This window comes from Mytilus galloprovincialis, chromosome 6, assembly GCF_965363235.1.
Source record: "Mytilus galloprovincialis chromosome 6, xbMytGall1.hap1.1, whole genome shotgun sequence".
Lineage (NCBI taxonomy): Eukaryota > Metazoa > Mollusca > Bivalvia > Mytilida > Mytilidae > Mytilus > Mytilus galloprovincialis.
Window position 1 is genome coordinate 49,118,010 of NC_134843.1, and position 21,419 is coordinate 49,139,428.

Here is a 21,419-nt window from a genome sequence, read left to right on the forward strand (position 1 = left end):
CAGAAAACATTTTGTTCCTTAACCTTTCACTCCATAATGACGCCTTTTGATGCCTGTATTGTGCCTCAGTTGAAACGCATTTTGCATATGAAAAATCTACTTCAGACTTAATAAAATTTGTATCCAATATAAAAAGGATATTCATGAGAATATCTAACTGGAGTTTCATTGATGAAATGTTCGCTTTGGCAATGCATTAAATATTAATACTTTAAACCTAATGATTTTTTTTTTATTGAAAAAACTCTATTTGAAACAAGTATGGATAAATTCCATGGAGGATAGAGTTAATGTCATAAGGGCGTAAAAATTTCAAAAAAAGTCTGAACTCTCATTTTTTCAAAATATAAATTATTCACAAATTAACAAATCAAACTGCTTTCATGTCTTAATGTGTTATTATGACTAAGCTACATATTCCCCAAATTACTAAGAAATGATTTGATAAAATGGTGAGTCCAATTATTAAACAAGTTTTCAAATGTTTCGTTTTTTCATTAGATATTTAAGCATTAGTGTTTTAAAAATAACACAGCACCTGTTAACAGTAGACTTGATAAAATAAATATTATAAAAAGAAATCCATTCTTATAGTTCATGTGCCTATATCAAGTCAGGAACATAGTATTAGTGATTTTAATGGGTTTTTTTTGTGGGGGGGGGGGGGGGGGAGGGGGTGCATTTTACAGATTATAAAGTGTTTGTGTGTAATCTTTGAAAGACTTTGTATCTTTTCTATACATTTTATAAAATTTTAACAAATTGTATAGAAACTATTGTTTAAGACTGCATGTTAACCTCAAGAGATTTTTGGTCCATGTCATTAATCAGGATGCGGTCTGATTGATTTATACTCCACATTTTGTCTTATTTACACATTTTTATTCAAATCACACACATTGACTAGAGACTCTCAAGAGCCTGTGTCGCTCACCTTGGTGCATATTAAACAATGGACACAGATAAATTCATGACAAAATTGTGTTTTGGTGATCTTGATGTGTTTGTAGATCTTATTTTACTGAACATTCTTGTTGCTACAATTATCTCTATCTATAATGAACTTGGTCCAGTAATTACAGTGGAAAATATTTTCTAAAAATTTACAAAAATTTACAAAAATTTATGAAAATTGTTAAAAAATTACTATAAAGGGCAATAACTCCTTAAGGGGTCAACTGACAATTTTGGTCATATTGACTTATTTGTAGATCTTACTTTGCTGAACATTATTGCTGTTTACAGTTTATCTCTATCTATAATAATATTCAAGATAATAACCAAAAACTGCAAAATTTCCTTAAAATTACTAATTTGGGGGCAGCAACCCAACAACGGGTTGTTCAATTTGTCTGAAAATTTCATGGCAGATAGATCTTGACCTAAAAGACAATTTTACCCCATGTCAGATTTGCTATAAATGCTTTGGTTTCAGAGTTATAAGCCAAAATCTACATTTTACCCCTATGTTCTATTTTCAGCCATGGCAGTCATCTTGGTTGGTAGGCAGGGTCATGCCACATATTTTTTAAACTAGATACCCCAATGATGATTGTGGCCACGTTTGGTTAAATTTGGCCCAGTAGTTTCAGAGGAGAAGATTTTTGTAAAAGTTTACGGACGACGGACGCCAAGTGATGAGAAAAGCTGATGAGAAGAAGCTGACCTGACCTGAAGGTCAGGTCAGCTAAAAAATGGTTATTCAGTACAAGAAAAATCACACAGAAAGAAATTCAACTAAATCTAAGTATCTGATTAAGCAGAACACAAGCACATACTTAAAGCCTACACTTCTATTTTACCTCGGGTCCGTAATTTTACGTCCCCATCCAAGGCTGCATGCAGACTAATTCTGGTAGGATTTCCACCTAAACCTAAAACCATGCCAAGCACACATGAAACAAAGCCAAACTGCTTGAGTATTTGCTCTGTAGTTTTCTAGTCATTGTTTAAAATAAATATATCTCTGTTTGGACTGGAGGAGCTACAAGCAAAAGCTTTTTTTATTCACCGTTCTGTTTTGCTTAAAAGATAGTTTGAAATGTCAGCAGAAATAAAAAAAAAATCTTTCACCACCAAAAACATTCAAAAAACCCAAACAAATCAAAAGAAAAAAAAATTTGGGATTAAATTTAAAAATCTAAATGTTACCTGGAGTTGGAGGTGAATTTGCTAGTATGTAAGTAAACAGATTTATAACTAAAGACCAACATAAATGTTTTGATTAACAAAACATATCACAACAATAAAACATGCATGTGAGAATTTTTCTTCAACATTCATGCTGAAGTCAACACGATATGATATCTTATTAATCTTTAGTACTGTAAATCACAGTACTTGTGTACTAAAAGAAAGAGGAATGAAGTAGTAGTTAGATGGGAATCTAAATCTTATGAGAAAACACAGTGGAGGTTTTTTTTGAGAATTTTTCATTTACAACAGCAACCTTTTAAGGGACGACATCAAAAGATCAATGTAGGATAAAAAACTTAAATCAAATAGTTTGGGGGTGGGGGGTCAACATTGCTGCAAGTTTTGTTAATCCAAAATCGATTTTACATATATCCCTATTGGTTAATCAATTTTTCCCAAATTAAGTTAAGAGGGGGGTGTGGGGGTCAGTGAAAAAACTATGTGAATTAAGTTTTTTATCCTACATTGCACTTTAGATGTCGTCCCTAATATCCTTTGTCTTTTTTAACAATATAAACATATAAAGGAAATTATTAAAAAAAACTGTAACAAAGAAATTCTGTCCATCAGGATTAGAATGAAAACATAAAACTGTTTTAAAATGTGGCGAGTTGTATTCAATCTTAATGCAAGTTTGACATCATGAATTCAGTATCATATATTTTAAATTTCTAAATCAACTATCCTATCCCTTAACTAACCTGCTTTATTTCCAGCTACTGGTGTGCCGCCTCCTTTAGGATTTTTATTCAGTAGACTGTTGAAGAAATTAGCCAGCATTCCTTCACTTCCAGGTGCTGTACCAGGTTTGGCTCCCTCCATCTGAAATACAATTCAGTTGAAAACTTATAAAACTCATTGAAAAAAATACAGTTTGATTATTCTTAAAAAACACAGAATTAAATATCCATTCTGACACTAATTGCGATCATTCTTAAAAGATTCAGATGTATCTGTATATTTTTTCAAATCATAAAACTCATTTCTTGAAAGCCTCTTTTTCATAGCTAATTTTGTGCTGAAAATAATAGCAGTGTCAATGCCAATTGCTGAAAAAATCAAAGCGCGAAAGCGCTGTAAAGGCAGTTAATTACAGGTTGTGTGTATTTCTAGTCCAGTTATATCATTATCTTCCATAGAACAGAGGTGGTTTGTAGAATTTAAGATTTAGAGTTCTTTTGTACCTAGTTCACCTATATCTATAGTCTACTGTTTACAGTATATTTTCTGTGCCTCGCCATGAAATGTATTTTTAGCCATGGCCTTGTCGGTTTGCTTTAAATTTATGAGTTTGACTGTCCCTTTGGTGTCTTTCGTCCCTCTTCTTTAGACATATAAGAACTTTTCCTTTTCAATATAAATAGACTATTTTTAATTATTGATTGTATACGCATATTCTATGACTCCCATAAAAAATAGTTCACAAAGATTGACTAGTCTCTGTACTGTGTGTATAGCAAGAACATCAAGTAACATAATGGTAAATGTACATAGTAACACATCAACTTTTTTGATGACCATACCTGCCAACTGTCAGTATTTGCAGAGTATTTCCCCCCATCGAGCTCGAGGCTCCCAAATGGAAATTTTGTAAGAGCAATTTTGTCGACTATTTTAAAGAAAACAATTAATTCAACAATGGCAATGAGCTTGTTTATGCACGAAGAAGCCATAAACCACATTAGAATATATTTGAAGGGAATCCATGACAAATCGCCCCATTAGCAAATAGCCCCACTTTTTCACTAACTCGCCCCACTTTAAAAAAAACTGCCCCAACCTGGATAACCAAATCGCCCCACTTGTGAAATGTGTTATATCCCTTAATATTACTCCTGCCAACTTGCCCCACCTAATAGAAAACGATAATATCTAGATAAATATATTATTAACCAGGAAGAATTTACTAATGCCAACTCGCCCCACTCATGTAAAAAGATGTTATCCCATTGTATATAAGTTAAATTCCGTTAATATTACTCCTGCTAACTGGTCCCACCTAATGGAAATCGGTGAAATCTAGATAAATATATTATTAACCAGGATGAATTTAGTAATGCCAACTCTCCCCACTTATGAAAAGATGTTATCCAGTTGAATATAAGTTAAATTCCTTATATTGCATTATGATACAATTAACAGGTTTCTTTTCAATTGTTATGCAAATAACTAAGCTTCAAAACTTAGTTATTCTTCAACAATACATTTTTTTTTTAGAATTATAATTTCAGTATATCAAAAGTAATTAAATAAATTTTCGGGTTGTTTGTATTCTGTGTAGATTAGTTTTCATTAAAGTGGTGCGAGTTTTTATTTTTAATTATATATATATATATATATATTAATCTAAATATTACCGTTTTTTTATAAGTAGGGCGGGTTGGCAGGATTAATATTTAACATGATTTAACCAATTTCACATGTGGGGCGATTTGATAAATCAGTTTGTGGCGGTTTTTTTAAAAGTGGGCGATTAGCCAGTGGGACGACTTGTCCTGCTTCCATTTGAAGGCCCCCTTGAAGGTTTTGTATGACTATATGAACCATCTTTCACGTAAAACCCCCATGTGCATTTTGAAAAGTTGGCAGATATGTTTCTAACTCCAGGCAAAATCTACCGGTATGAATGAAAAAGAAGTTTTCAATTAAGGCTCTGTGGCCATAACAGCTGTCTCATTAGCATTTTAACCACTTCCCATATTTGCAATTAAAACAATAGAAGAAAATTATTCAACGCAAAAACAAAACTTACTTGTAAATATGAAATTCTATGAGTTTTTCTCATTGTTTGAGATTGTACAGTAGTACCTGTAACTGCTTATACCTATTTCTTATTCACTTTTGCTTGATAAACTCACTAAATATCATGTATATACATTGTACCACATCTCCTTATTTTTATATGCATTCCAATAACATGAACAATTGTAATTCAATTCTATATACCAAAGCAAAATGAACTGCACCACTTTCATTCACTAGTATGCATCTTTTGGCAAAATACAAGTTCTTAAATGACACAAGATATATTTATTGATAAAAAAATAAAATTTAGTATACAACTCTTTATTTAACAGGTATAAAAAAAAAGCACAGCTGTGTCATAACTTGTGAAATCTGTGCTGAAAACATAGACATTGATGGTATTTGAGTAATTCCATATGTGAAGCTCGACATTAGCTCGTCAGTTGGTGGTGGACAGTTATAGTTCCTATCTGCAGGCTAGGATGAATGACTTTTCAGGAAAACTAATTTCACAAATCAAAACTTTCCTCTAGATTTCTCCTACAATATTCATCCAGTTTAGTTCTTTTGGTTTAATTGGACACCGTCCTGATTTTTAATTTTGCAAACCATTCAGTCTCTTGCTTGCAAATGGTGCATGAAAATAGGATGGGTATGGCAGTAGACAAGTCTCTTTAAAGTGGGTTTGTGCCCTGAAAAAAAGTTTTATAACTTAAGTTTTTTTGAAACTTGTGCAACACACATACCTAAATAACTATAACATAGAAGAGAGCATCATTCGTGTCAATGTTTTGTTCCTGTTTACATTGTCATTGATATTTTTTCAGAAAGCCTGAGGCATAGCTCATGAATTCCTGTCATTACATCCTAAATTAACATAATTACTGCTAGAATAATTATCAGTATGATGTACGTACACTATCATGTACAGCCCAAGTCTTCAGTATATATAATTGTTGCATTCATTCACTCCTGTGTTCAGTCGTTCAAAAATATTTAAACATCAACAAATGAACTTTAATAAGGACAAGAAAACACTAGAAAAGATACGTACATACAACCCGTGTTCAAGTGTATTTGAAAGAGAAATATATCTGGTTAAACGATGTATAAAGGAGGAAAAAATTGTAGATATTGCATTACGATGCTTTCTACCTAATAGCACGTGGATATGTTTACATAATTAGACTTGACCCTTGTAGGTCACCGCCGTCGTTTAAACACTAGACTACAGTCGTGTATAAGACAATAAAATGCTTAAGCCTGTACTATTTGTGTGAAGTAAATGTGTTTTTTTCTGTACATTTAAATTGTTTTACCTGATAGCAAGGACGTATATCTATCCGTTTCCTTCTCAATTCACTTTGTCAATTTCTTCGAGCTTTTTCAAAACATACGTATTACTGCGCCCGGAAGTGAAAAAAATATTAGAAATCCTCGTAAAATAATGTTATTTTCAATTTTTTGGAATCCATTTTGTTATATTTATTATATAAAGATAAAAAAAGTTACGATTAATTATGAATTTGCATATCATTATACGGAACGTTTATGGACTATTTTTCCATAGCTGTAAGTCGGTCATTTTGGCGGGAAATCATGTACACATACACACGTAGATTGGCTGGTACCTGATCGTAATGTTACACATCAGATATATCAAATAGCTAATACCCGGAACGTAGTACCGGGAACCAGGATAATACATAGACAACATACATAACTAATACCGAAATTGAAAACGCTTTACGGTTTCTCGTTTATAAACCGAATTCCGCTTTGAATTATAGAAGATGCAATATTAATCATGTTCAGTCGACTTTTCATTGTTATATCAACGTCTGAACTAATTAAAAAATCTTTAGATGTCAGATAACACTCGAAATTGACCCGACTTCTTTCCACACGGAATACAAATAATGATAGTTTGTAGTCAGGTTGACTGCTTATAATGCAAAATACACATTAATAACAAGTTCTATAAAACGAACAATACACACTGATCGTTTCTTTAGTCCCCAATGTAAATGAAAGAAACAAAAACCATATCATACCATAAAAAGAAGAGGAGAAATTCAAACATTTCCGGATCTATTTCTGGCCAAATGACCCCCTGCATAGATTGCGTATGAAAAGATGAACCTCATGACTTGAAAGTCAGGCCTTAAAGCACTGCCTTTAAAAACCTGCTGTAAATTCACAAATTGATACATTTCTTTATTATTCTCTTACAATATGTTTAGGAATCACTTTAAGTCGTCTGGCAATATTGATAGTTGTGGTAATTTTCAAAATGTATTCACAGCCCTTTGATATTCAAGGAATTGAAGGTCTAGCATGCATACATATATTTTTTAAAACAATATTTTTAGTACATCCTTGAAGTATGCCATAAACTATGATAAAGATTTACTTCATAAATAGTGTTTTTTATATAAATATATTGTCAATAATGTATGTTTACAGAATTATCTAATTAAACATATGAATTTTAGAGTGTATTTAACTCAGCTTAGATTGTCTTCCCATATTTTTTGTTGAAGTAGGCTGTTATCATGGAGTAAATAGGTTAGATAGAAAATGTACTCTTTGTACTTTGAATATCACTGAAGATGAATTCCATTTTGTTTTACAATGTGAATGCTTAAGAGACTTAAGGAGACAGTTTATTAAACCTATAATTATAGACGTCCATCGTCGCTCAAATTAGTGCAATTTCTCAGCACTGAAAATGTAAAAGATTTGAGTAATTTGTGTAAATTCTTGTTAAATGCACTTCATCATAGGACCCAACTGTTATTGGTCAATACTTGATATTTATTTGCTTCTCTGATGTATTATGTCATGTTGTGTTATAAGAAATGTATTTGTATTTATTGCACTGATGAGTATAATGTGCTTAAAGTATTAAAGAATTGAAATAACTGCAAATGCAATGATAACGTTAATGATAAATATCCAATAAAATGTAAATGTCCTATTTGTCTTTATATTCAAGTTCTGAACCTTTGTAACATGAGAGACCAAAAATATTGACTTCTAATAAAGTTTTTTTTATCTAGGTAATAATAAAATACCATATTATTTTCTATTTCAGACTCACTAATTATTTACAAATTAGCCAAATAAGTTCTAGCAAACTCAAACTAGCCACTGCAATATTTTATTTTACTACAATAATACAACAAACCATGACAAAAAAAAAACCTGACTAGATTTTATTTTCAAATCATATTTCATTTATTTTGCAATAGGGTTTTATGTCGTATATAAGCTTAAAATTTACACATAAATCCAAACTCAATCCATGTATATGATATGGTTAACATTATAGTCATTAGATGCTGGTTTAAATCTATTAAAAGTTTTAATAACTTGTTATAGTACACCAAATTCCAAATATAAACCATACAAAACCTTATAAGTTTTAGTGTTATGTTGTATTTAAATTATTACTTTTAAAATCCACATTTTCACCAATAAAAAAACACATCTCTATAAATTTGTTAATTGAATCTCTGTTTTATACAGGATTTATGCACAACTCCACATTTATACAAAACACACATTGTAATAGTAACATCTTTTAAGCACACATTCAAACTAACCTTTCTCTATATAAAATACAAAATGAAAATTTGGTTTGAAGACTTCTCCTCTGATGTTTATGATTTTTTTCATAGAAATAAATGCAGAATAGTTTTGAGAAGAATAAGAGCAAAAACATCTTCTATGACTATTTAATAACAGATTTGAAAGTCATGAACTTAATGTATTTCTATAAAAAATATTATAAAAATACATTTTCCTTATATATATTCCTTAAATTGAGATGCTAAATTTGATTTTTATTCTTTTTTGAAATATGCTTTATGCTTGTCAAAAAAACCAAACCATTCTTTATATGCCTGTCCCAAGTCAGGAGCATTGTCATTTGTTGCTGTACATCATATTTGTGTTTTGTTCATTGTCAATAATACCACATCTTCTTATTTTCATGTGTATGTTTGGAACTTTTGAATACCTAATGTCTTTGATAGTCTAAACTAAGAAATAATAGAAAAAACTATGATTATAAATTTCACAGTAACTACACAGTGATGCAAACATGTGTATTTTCTTTTATAAGTATTAATGCCTGAATTCTAACAACTATACTGTAGATAGTAGCATTCTACAATTTCTACCTAAAACATATATAACTGTTGTAAACAGCAACAGTAGAGTTCTATGCTTGTACATTCTTAGAAGGAGAGGCAGTGGCAAACCATTCAACAAGTCTGATTATAAATCTTTTTCAAATTCAGTTTTTAACCATAAACACTATTTGCTTTGTAAATAAATGGACAGATATTACTTAATTTCTTTAGGATGTAACATAGTCAATACAATTGAGAAATGGAAGTATGATGAAAAAGAGTGAAATTCTATTTGTACAATTAAGGCTTTTTTGTGGTATGGTATACATAAAAAGATAAGTTATAAATTGAAATATAAAATATAAAAGGCAGAAGAAATATGTTTGTTCTCTTGTGCCAGCCATAATATAAAATATTCAGCATTTTTTATGTGGCAGAAATGAAGATGGAAATTCATCCTAGGTCAGATGCAAGATGTCTTATTTAAAGATTTAACTTAAAGTTAAACAGGTTGTATTTCAAATAATATTTTCTTGTAACTTAATTGAAACAAAGTACACTTTAAATACTTTTTTAGGTGTTAATTCATGTATGTTGAAAGTTGAACAGTTGTGACAAGAAAATATACAAAAAGTTCAAGTAACTGACTGTTGAAAAGGTTAACAGTTTGACATTATACATTATAAAAATACTGAATGTCTTCGGAAGAATGTTTAAAAATTCAACATCTATCCAGATGGGGGAGGGTAAATTATTTATGTAGGCTAAGAAGTGGAACAGTTATCACAAGATAACATGCCAGCAGTGATATACATGCTGTATATATATAATACAGGCTACAGAATTAGTAGAGACACGCTATGTTGTTTAGTACACAGACTTACCAGGCGCTACAGGAAATAAACATAAAATACTAATGTGAACAAAAATATAGAGAAACAAAATCATAACAAACAGTAACAAAGTAAACAAAACAACACAAACAATTACTCCTGACTAAGATACCATCATTTTCTAATTAATTTTGTTTTTTTTCAAATTTTTTCATTTTATCAAAACATTTAGAAAATTCCACCAACTTTAAAGATTTTGCATACTTATCATGATGATTACGTAGAGTAGAGTTTTATTATTAATACAAAAAACAAATACAATGCATGTTAGATACAAATAAATCAAATACTGGTTTTACAAAATAAATAAAAGATTATAAATTTGTTTTAGCTTCCTTTTGAGTGAAAGAAAATGTCACTTAATAATCATGGTTGAAAATTATTACTAAAACTAGATAAGAAAAATCATTTTCCAACATGAATATTTTCCATTTGATTGCAAATATAAAGTGCTTACAGTGAATTACAAAATGCTGATGATAGACAATGCATTCTCTCATTTTGAAATGGTCCTGTTAGTCAAAATTTTACTATTTTACTGAGGTCTAATAACACTCTAGATGTCAAATCTGGCTAACAGGCCTTAACAAATTTTATTTGAACTTCTCACATCATTCAATTTATTATGGAACTTTGGAACAATAGCTTAACTTTACAAGTAAGAATTGCTAGAAAAGAACCAGTAATAATTAGAAGATTTCACTCCTAAATATTCACTGTTATTATAAGTCTCAAGCTTTAACTTAAAACTTATCTATTAGAGTCTCAAGCTTTAACTTAAAACTTATCTATTAGAGTCTCAAGCTTTAACTTAAAACTTATCTATTAGAGTCTCAAGCTTTAACTTAAAACTTATCTATTAGAGTCTCAAGCTATAACTTAAAACTCATCTACCTTCTGCATTTTGTAATATACTGATACATTCCAATTAACACATGTGATTTGTGCCTGACCATGATGTATATATGATAACTAACCTTTTTAGGTGATGCTGTGGACTGGGGTGTTGTCTGTTGTTGTCTTGGCGGAGTGGTTGTAGATGTACCTGCTGGGGGCCGCTGAGGAGATTCCTGTAATTTTTTTGTTACTGTTAGTTTGCAGCCTATTTAGCCTGTTACATAAGCTTCTATTTCAAAGAAGCCAGTTTTGCTTGATTTAAAAAAATTAAAAATAAAAACTCCATAACAGTACATTTGAATTTAATACTTTAATCCAAAAAAATTAGGCGATGCTCAGGCAAGCCATCTTATCAAAGATAGAGTGCAATATTTAAGCTAGAACATAGCATTTTTCAAAAAGAAGCATAATCATATCCAAGTATGATTTTCCTTATTCCTTTAACTTGATTAAAGTATTTAAGTTTTCTGAATAAATGCAATTTTAACTAACTGGTTAAATGTTACAGTATGAATATTTTTCAATCCTGATTTTATTACAGAACCTGTGTCCAAGTTTCCCTCACTAGGATCTGATATCCATTCCACTTTCTATTTTAAAGACCTTTAAGGATTTTCTGGTTTCGTTTTAATGATAAACACCTTCAAAATTCTAAGGCAGATATTTTTCTGGTTGATATATAGAATTTATCAAAACATAAAGAAAGATTGAGTGTTGTCAGATCCTTGTTAGCAAAGCTTGAACAAATAATTTGTTTTTTAATCGGATTGAAATTTTGATTCTTTCAAGCAATTACGAAATGTGTTCTTAAGAATACCCACCCCTCCTGGGCCTGGTGCTGGAGTTTTATTTAATGTTGTTTGTTGTTTCAGTAAGAATACTTGTTCATCTTCTACTGCTACTTCTGCATCTCTCTGGATTTGCTGTAAAAAAAACCCAATAATTTGTCGTATTTTTACCTTTTCAAATTTTATATAAAAAGACGATCAAATTCATATAAAAGAAAATGGTCCTTTTTAGTTTTCAACATTATGCAAGGCTGTAATCTTCTCAAACACATTTTCCTAAAGAGCAGAAACCATTATACAAGAATATTGACCAATTCCATATTGTTAAGGACTTTGGCAGAACTTTAATTAATTAACCTTCTCAGATGAATGATAATTTCAACCATTTCCAACTCTGTTCAAATCTCATTATTTGCATAAAAATATTGCTTGTGCCATTACTTTTATCATGTAGAAAGTGAAATCACATAAATATACTCAGTATGAGCTTTTTTTCCATGCAATTTTTGCCTTAGATTTTTGTTGTGGGTAAAATGAAGAAAATTTCTATATGTTGCCACTATTTGTAAAACATGCCTTCGCACTTAACTACTTTCTTAATTTTCAATACTTGACCTGTTTAGTTTGCCTGCTAAATGTGTGATCATATAGAACACAATTAAACAAGTTACTAACACAAACAACAATACTTTCATGATAATTCAATGATAACTGACTGACATACCTTTCCTACTTTTGGTTTGGCTATTTTATCTTCATATGCATCATCTGGTTTCATATTGTGTAAATTTTCAAATAATATACTAATTTTTTTCTCATTGTCCCAGCCTGCTGGACTGTAAAAGATAAGCATCATTTTAGTATAATTGCAGATTATGAAAATTATTTGGCATGCAAAGTTGGCTAATAAAGCATTAAGACATACTCAAAATGAAAGCATTTCATTACTATAAAAGATGTCTTCATACTGCGCTGTGAATGCCTGTTACTTGTATATTTTTATATGTATATCTAATGTTCATTTAGACAGCACTTGAAAAATGTAAGCAAACAAAATCTAAAAATGTTTAAAAGGCTTTAAACTCAGTTTTTATTACAAGACAACATCCTGACCTGAAAGCATTTAAGTACCATGCATTTATTGGTTATAAAAATACAAAAACATTAAGTCATAAGAAACCTCAAATTAAAAAAAATATATACATATGTTTATTTATAACTAAATGGATAGTTTTCATTATACAACTTATGTACATATACTTTTTTCTGAGGAAAAATCTATAATTTGTCCACATTTACAAAAAGTTAACTTATTTTTAATTGCTTGCTTCCAGGAAGCAATTCGCCGACATATTTTCCGTATGCATAGTGACTTGAGCGTAACCCTCCTCATAAAAATCAGGTGATCGCAATACGCATGGATCTGTCATTAAAATAAACAAGTATCTGATTGTACATGTTAAACACATGCTAAATACCCATGCTTTTTGTTATTTGTTTACTATAAAGTGACAATCGGTAAACTTCGGCTTTAAAACACGGCATTTTATGAGCAGCCATATTTATTAAATCATAACAGACAGAGAGAGAAAAAATTGACGATTATACAATATATATGCGTAAAAAAATGAGAAAATCGTGCACAGAGGACTAAGTTTATGATATATACATGCATTGGTTCAAGAATTGGATAAACATTTTTTTCAACCACTCACTCGTTTCATGACTTTAAAAAAAAAACCCACACAAATCATATCAAAAACCAAACAAAATATTTCAGATAAAGATTAGATCATATTTGTTTTTCGTTTATTGTTTTGTACACAAATCAGTCTCTGGTTTTCTCATTCTAATTGTTTAACCTTCCTTCATGTCTGAGTCTTTTACATTTTACTATACGTAATGGGAGCCCTAAAGTTACTTAATTTTACATCTTTGATTTATGGTGGATGGTTGTAATCATACCTCATCTTTTTGCCACAAGTTTATAATATACAGAGCTAATATAAAATCAACTTACAGAAATACACAATCTTAGACACAAGTTTATAATATATAGGCCAATATAAAATCCACTTACACAAATACACTATCTTTTTCTACAACATATGCAGGCATATCAAATGGGAAACCATAAATTCTATGAACTAAATATCTATATAATAAATCACAATTCTTTTCTTCTTTCACTGATGTGTACACCAAAGAAGCACCATCTAAGTAACTGGTCAAGGAAAATTGAAATATATTAAATTCAAATGAACTTTAGAGTACTGTAAATTCAGAAATTATTGCGTGCATTTATTATTAAAATTTTGTCACATTAGACTAAAATGCAATTTTTTTTTCGTGATATGGAGAAAATTTCGGTTTAATTCATATAAAAAAAAAAAATGTGAGTTGAAAGTATTGCGATTATAACCTTGTCGCATTTTTCGCAATTATAAAAACAACGCAATAATTTCTGAATTTACAGAAAACATCTATAATTTGTCAGAAAAAATATAGAAGCAATCCAAAAACTTTAAACAAACAGCACAAACAATGATGACAGGTTTCAAAGCCATACTTTGAATATCATAATCCCAGAACCTTTTACTCCTCAAAACGTCACCTGTAAACTTAATTGATGCATGTGAAGTGACTACACCCATTACTATGCAGTATGTGTTTTTCTCATTGTTGAAGGCTTTACAGTTTTCTATAATTGCTTACACCCACTTCATTTGAACTGTGATGGATAGTTGTCTCAAAAGCAACTAATACCACAACTCCTTATTTTTATAAGGGATACAATGTTAAAACGTGTTATCTATTGTTAAGGATCCCATAGTTGCTTAATTAAGAAGAATTGAGACTTTTTTGAAGTATTCATGTGCTACAAATAGCATATCATAATAAAGTTCAACAGTGCATGGGGGATCCATCAAAACTTTAAGATGAATTATTTTATGAGTAACTCTATTTTTCTCAGGCAAGCATTTCAAAACTAATCTGTTAGGGGGAAACTCCTTAAATTTGTAGATTTTCTTACATAGGAATTATTTTAAAAAATACACTCAAGTAATAAGTCACTTTTTCTTTTGTCCCCATTTATACCATATTTGAAGGTATTACGCATGAGTAAAACTGATAAAAGGATACATTTTAAACAAAATTTCCTAACATGCTGTTGAATAAAATCAAAATGCTCTTCTCTGTAGTCATGTTCTTTTTCTAACTTTGAGATTGCATCACTCTGAAAAATAACATAAAATTAGAAAAATAATTATTTTGTAAAAGATTTTGCTGAACAATTATACAAAATACCATAATCAAATTGAGTACATGAATGTATGAAGCTCTACATTAACAAAGTATTAAATTCCTTCCCTTCATTGTCTTTTGATGTTTTGTTTCAATCATCTCCATAAAAAAAATTGTGATCACTTTTTAATGTCAAATGCATAAGATAAGAAAACTTGATGTCACCCTTAAAGTATGAACAAATTAAAACATATTTCCATTTATAAAGGGACATAACTCAACAGTGAAAGTAATGCCACCTAAGTTCTAAGTTGATCTTTGTTTGGAGGTAATAAGCCTTGAGCATAAGTTTCATAACATTTGGTTAAGGCAAAATCAAGTAGAGTTAGCAAGCTGCAAAATCAACAATTTTCCATTTCTGAAGTGAGGAACATTGAGAACGGTAAAAGTGACACAACACATTTTCAATTTGATCTGTGTTTTCTGGTTATAAGCATTGAGTAAAAGTCTCCTAATATTTAGTTGAGGCAAACTAAAGTTAAAAGAACAGGGTCAATGTCCAAACATAAAAACAAAAGTAAACAATAATGCAACTTCCCCTAGCTACAGGGTATAAAAATATTTAATAACCAATCAGTTGTTGAAAGTTTGCCAAGGACAAGAGCCAGAAAACAGATTTGAATCCTTTTAAAACTTGAACTTACCTGTGTTAAAACTACTACAATTGGAATACCTAGGTTGTGTGTTAGTGAATTATCACCAAGTGGTAACTGTACTTTGTCACTATCGCTATGTACCGCTGGTGGATGTAGAGGATTGTGATCTCTACGTGGAGCAGACTGTGTGGTCTGTCCCTCCACTGGTTCTACATATTCTTGGAAGTATCGTACCACTATAAAATATAATTTTCATAATTTATATCTGAAACTGATATTTTATTGTGCAAATTGTTTTTATATACATGTACATGATATACATGATATGGGTAAAGTTTGAAAAAATTGTTTGGTTAATTGTTCATAGTTAGATGTATGTATTTATGTATGCTAGTTTAAAATTTTTTACCATGATTCATAGAAGTTTTGATAATTCTTTTTTTACTGTAATAAAGGACACATCTATGTAACTATTCCATAATAATCAAACAAATACTTTAACTCTAAGTCACACAAAAGAATGCTCAGCTGGATATTAAAGTATTTTTTTTTCTCAACAGCTGTTTTATGGCTAGAGGTATTTTGTCTGTTATTCACATTTTAAAGTGTGAATGTCATTTTTTTTAATCAAAATATAAGTAGCTACACAATCTGTTTGAGCCTGTATTTGAACTATCATAATTTTATCAATTCTAGAAACAGATTTTAACACAACACACAACAAACAAGTTAACAAAACTTACTGACCTAAATTTATTTCTAAATATAGCATAAGAATATTTTCCAGTTAAGACCATAACAAATATGTAATCAATTTGAAGGCTACAGATGGTACATAACATTGATTCTAGGTCCCACATAGTTATACAGTGTGTAATAATGAACTGTGTAAACTTATCTTACTTACTATTGATTTTAATTAAATGATATTGTACTTTTGAATAGATACAAAGCAGGTGCTGTGAGTCATCAATTTTTATTAAATTCATAAATTAAAGATTTTTGTCAGTTTCTTTTATTTGTAGTATGATATACATTGTATTTTGTAACACATTTTAGAGGAGTTTTTAAAACTTGTTCAAATAGAAGTTTTACACATGATTTAGATTGTATATTATGGATTTTTTAATGCAATTAATTCTGATGTATTTAATAATTGAAAGTTTTCCCAATAATCAATATTTTGTAAACATTTATAAGATACAAATGTACACAACTTGATTACTAGTTTAACTTTTTTAAGTTTTTCATGAAATTACACTGACACAAATATCTTTAATCAAAAATAGAACTTTTTCACATGAAAATTTTTATTTGAAAAAAAAATCAATATGTTGGATACCAGATTCTGTGGATTGTATGGGTACAGGGGAACCACAAATTTAAATATTTTATGGGTACAGGGAAACCACAAATTCAAATATTTCATGGGTACAGGGAAACCATAAATTAAATTGTTAAACAAATTGAAAATTGTCTTTGTGAATGTATGAATACTTAGGCAACACTACAAAATTGAAAAATTCAAGAAATTGGTACCCACAAAAATAAATGAATCCACAGTAATACATCCAGAATCAACAGCATTCAAAGTGAAAATCATCATCATGAGTAATCTGTACTGATGAAGAGGCCAGAGAACAAGGGAAACAAAGTACTTACAACTTTCTTCATATTCCCTCCTATCTTCTGGTGGAAGTTTCATCCTATCTATATGGTGTTGTAAGACATTTGCCCATTTATCTAAAGATTCTAATATTGACCAAGGTTGTGACATGGATGCCATTAATACGACTAGACTATGTTCAAAGTTCTCTTCTGTTATACAATATTTAAGTAAACTAGTGTGTGTTGTATCTCCATCTAATACCCATACTCCTAATCTAGTTTGATCTGAAACATAGCAAAAGAATTGTTATATAACTTGTACTTCACCTCACACCAGTTTTCAATTATGTTCAAATAGCCCATATACTTAGTTTTATCTGTGCAATGATTTATGAATCATTGTTTGGTCTCAATTTTATTTGTTCATTCACAGTACTATATCTTTATGAACTTTATTCTCTATGACTGACACTTTGTATTTAAATTATTTAAAAAGTTCTGCAAGTCTTGAACTTTAAATATTTATAGAATAACTAATCAAAGAATTCAAGAAGAGAAAAATATTCAACGAGTGACAGAACAACACATTAATTCACGAATGCATGTAGCACATGAGTTCATTATCAGTGTTGTTCGGTCACAAGTTGAATATTTTTTTATACACATGTATTTGAATTCTTTAATCAGTTACTTTTATTACAATGGCAATTGGATTTTTTTAAAGGAATTAATGTATAAAATGTAAGGAACTATATCTTTTTTCTGCGCATTCACAATTTGTTTTGATCTGCTGTCAATGATGTTTTGACAACGCCTATTGTTGTGTGGCGTCAGAGAGTGAAATAACCACGTTTATTTCACATGTGAAATTATCGGTTTATATTTAACTGGGAAATCAATGTATTTCATATTGCAACCAAAGTAATACTAAAATCTAACTGCCATTAGTGAAAAAGTATTTCAACAGCTGAGAGTGCATTAAAGTGTTTGGCAAAGCTATGATAAAAATACCCACCATCTCTATATTCATCTTTGACATCTATATAATAATATTCTAAACCAGTGCCTTTCTTTGGCTCCTCAGTAGCCTGTAGTTTGGCTATTAATGTGGTCTTACCACATTCTGTGTCTCCTAAAACAAATATATATACTCCAATTAACAAATTGTCAACAAACAAGTAACAATTATGTTTTCTCTATCAAACAGATATTAACAAACAAGAATGTGTCCATAGAATATGGATGCCAAACTCAAACTATCAGTTTTTATGTTCAGTGGACCGTCAAATTGGGGTCAAAACTTTAATTTTAATTTGATACTAAAATTAGAAAGCTTATAACACGGGTAACGTGTATATAAATTTCAAGCTTATTGGACTTCCAACTACATCAAAAACTATAACCTGAAGCTGGATAGATGGACTTACTGACGCAGATTGAAAAACATAATCCAAATAAGTTTCATAACATTTGGTTGAGGGTCAGGGACATCATACAGTAAAAAATTGTAAATTGATGAAAAAGGCAGTCTAGTTTGGTCTTTTTAATTTCTGTTGAAAGACATTTTGATTTTGTTTTGATCATTATTATTATTTTTTTCTTCTTCTGTCAAACCCTTTTCTTCCAGAATAAGGTTGTTTCACATGATGTCGCTTAGATATTTGGATATCATATCCATCGGTTATTGCATTTTGAAAACTCAACTTGTTAAGCTGAAGACTTTTTTGTGAGAGTTATCTTCCCAAACACTATTTTTACTTGTTGGTATCTCCTCCTTATCCAATAACGATAATAACAAAATTCTTATTTCGTTACATCCTCAGGAATTTTTGGTTGATTTTGGTGAAATCTTATAGCAGTTATCTACCTTTATCAAAAAGTTTTGTCGCACAATTTATCTAATTTTTTGAAGAAATTAGTGGAACTGCAAAATAGTTTTTGTGCCCTCATTGTAAATACACTATTAAATATGACTTATGGGAATACTGAAAAAACTAGCCACTAAGTCTATATTTGTTCATTTTTCGTATGTACATTTTGAGTATGCAAAAATGCAGATTATCTGTTGACACAAAACATGTCTTGCTTATAGGTAACTTTTAAACAGACCTAAACTCAAGCTTTTAAACTATCCAAAGTTCCAAGTCAATAAGCCATCATGAGGGGCATGTTATATAATCTCCATGAAAATTAGATGTGAAAATGCTAATACATTTCTTTGTATATCATCACTTTACATGAGTTGATCCCTTTTAGCTGACCTTATCAAAAACTTTAACATGGAAACTATGCTAATTTTAATGGTATATGTAATAGACAATGATTTAGTGACTGTGGGTTGGGACAAGTAATGTGCAAATGCAAATACAACTGCAAATCAAACATTATTAAATTTGTCATGGCAAATAAAACTAAAAGTTCATGTACATGTATTAAAACTGAAGGCATACCAAATATTTATTAGGTACCAATTAACTAAAATATGAGTCCACAGATCCGTAGTATTTTTTCTTATTCTCCTGGCTTACATGTTTTAATAAATATATGTACATGTAGAATTAAATAGTCTTTTTATAATCTTGAAAACCAGTATAAAGTATAAAGCTAGAAATGAACATATGTTTGAATTTTTCATTAACTTCTCAACTAGTTTTTAAATGCAGGAAACCAGTACTGGTTCCCTTGAAGGGGCACTAGCTGTCAAATTCATGGTCACCGATTTGATTCAAATTCTCATATTTGATTTATAACAATGTAAAACATTTATCCAAACTATCAAAAGTCTAAAATAAACAGTTTACAGAGCATGGGGTAGAAAATATATAGGTTCGTTTCGTGTGTATTTTAGTCCAGATGCCATCTAATTACCTATCGATTTGACCTCAGATGACCATATGAGCGATGTAAACATAAATAAAGATATGAATAGATTAAACTAACACTGCAATTGGATTTTTATAGGTCTGTTTGATTTTATTTTATAGATTAAAAATAGATGTTTCTCATTGTTTTTAACCGTATAAGAATGATTTTATGTGCATCGAATTAGTAATCAAATGATTTACCGTAGTTTCACTTTCATTGTTGCATGCGTTGTCAATCTCTAGCTAGGGGTTAAATTGAAGTTCACATGAATACGGATTTAAAGAGGTCGACTCATTCACTTGCAAGTGAATTACTAATTATCAATGTTTCTTTGCGTAATTTGACAAAATTGAACCTTTTTGGCTGCAAAAAGCGAATTGTTATTTCACTATTTCACTTTCATTATTGATTGAACAGAAAAAAATCAAACTTTAGATTTTTTATATATCTCGTAGCTAGTGCCCCTTTAAGACTGCAGAAAGTAGACGTCACAATAGAACTTGTGAGTCTGGATTTTCAACACAAGTTTTGTTCATGTTTAATGTACAGCTATTGAAGTAAGATCTTTACAATACAAAAGAAACATGATAAAACTTACCTAGAGCTAAAATAGATTTTGATGTAGGTAAATTTGTCGAAGAGCTAGACTGTACTTCTCCCAAGATAGTTGACCTAAAATATAACAAAGGTAAACATTCAATCAGTACTGTAATTACAAAAGATATGTTATTTTTTTTTTATTGCAGGTACAGTTAATTCTTCTTATGGTGTTAAAAATATCTTAAACAGTAGAGCTAAATGCAAGATTATAACAAATTACAATGTAGCAACTAAAATTTGCCTATTTATTGTCTTCTTTGATCAACTTTATTGCTGGTATTGCTTGGTAATCATTGGTAATAATGCAAACAATATTAAATCATGTGATCCTCTAACCCTACCTACCCTAATTTTTAGTGCCTACCCTAACCCTTTTTATGTCAGTTTGGGAACAAGCATGGTTAAAATCAGACTGACTCCTTAGTAGTAACCAGCTAAACATTGTTTGTAAAATAAAATGAGATTACCTACCTACTTACCCATTTTTTTCAGAACTTTAGCGGAAACACATGTATTATTATTTTTGGCCTTCTGTTTAACTTCATAAGGTAAACAAATAAGTAGACCCAGAAACAACAAATAATGACCCTGTAAAAGTGGATTTTTAATACTTCAAATGTTTGAGTAAATTTTCTGTGTAATAATCATAATTTATGTTGCCTTTTATATCATCGTTTAAGGACATCAAATGCTTTTATTTTCATGGTCTATTGTCCATATATCAGATAATAAAATGGTCAAATAAAAAGTATATGTGGTTCCAGTTGTTTAAATCTAAAAAAAAAA

At 30.1% G+C, this 21,419-nt stretch overlaps 1 protein-coding gene across 4 annotated transcripts in view; it reads right to left on the bottom strand.

Annotated features, from left to right (window-relative positions):
• Nucleotides 1–21,419, bottom strand: part of LOC143079777 (cytoplasmic dynein 1 light intermediate chain 2-like) — a 30,173-nt gene that overhangs the window by 6,679 nt on the left and 2,075 nt on the right. Inside the window, exons 2-12 of one of the 4 annotated variants that reach the window (XM_076255358.1) lie at nt 20,632–20,705; nt 18,184–18,300; nt 17,223–17,453; nt 15,609–15,796; nt 14,803–14,896; nt 13,739–13,874; nt 12,383–12,494; nt 11,692–11,793; nt 10,951–11,043; nt 2,898–3,018; nt 1,803–1,874 (exon numbers count right to left, since the gene is read on the bottom strand). In XM_076255358.1, coding sequence (XP_076111473.1) covers nt 1,803–1,874; nt 2,898–3,018; nt 10,951–11,043; nt 11,692–11,793; nt 12,383–12,494; nt 13,739–13,874; nt 14,803–14,896; nt 15,609–15,796; nt 17,223–17,453; nt 18,184–18,300; nt 20,632–20,705 — 1,340 coding nt within the window. Of the gene's footprint in view, nt 1–1,802; nt 1,875–2,151; nt 2,173–2,897; nt 3,019–7,127; nt 9,971–10,950; nt 11,044–11,691; nt 11,794–12,382; nt 12,495–13,738; nt 13,875–14,802; nt 14,897–15,608; nt 15,797–17,222; nt 17,454–18,183; nt 18,301–20,631; nt 20,706–21,419 lie in introns of those variants that run through there. The other 3 variants (XM_076255359.1, XM_076255360.1, XM_076255361.1) reach the window with 3 other exon arrangements.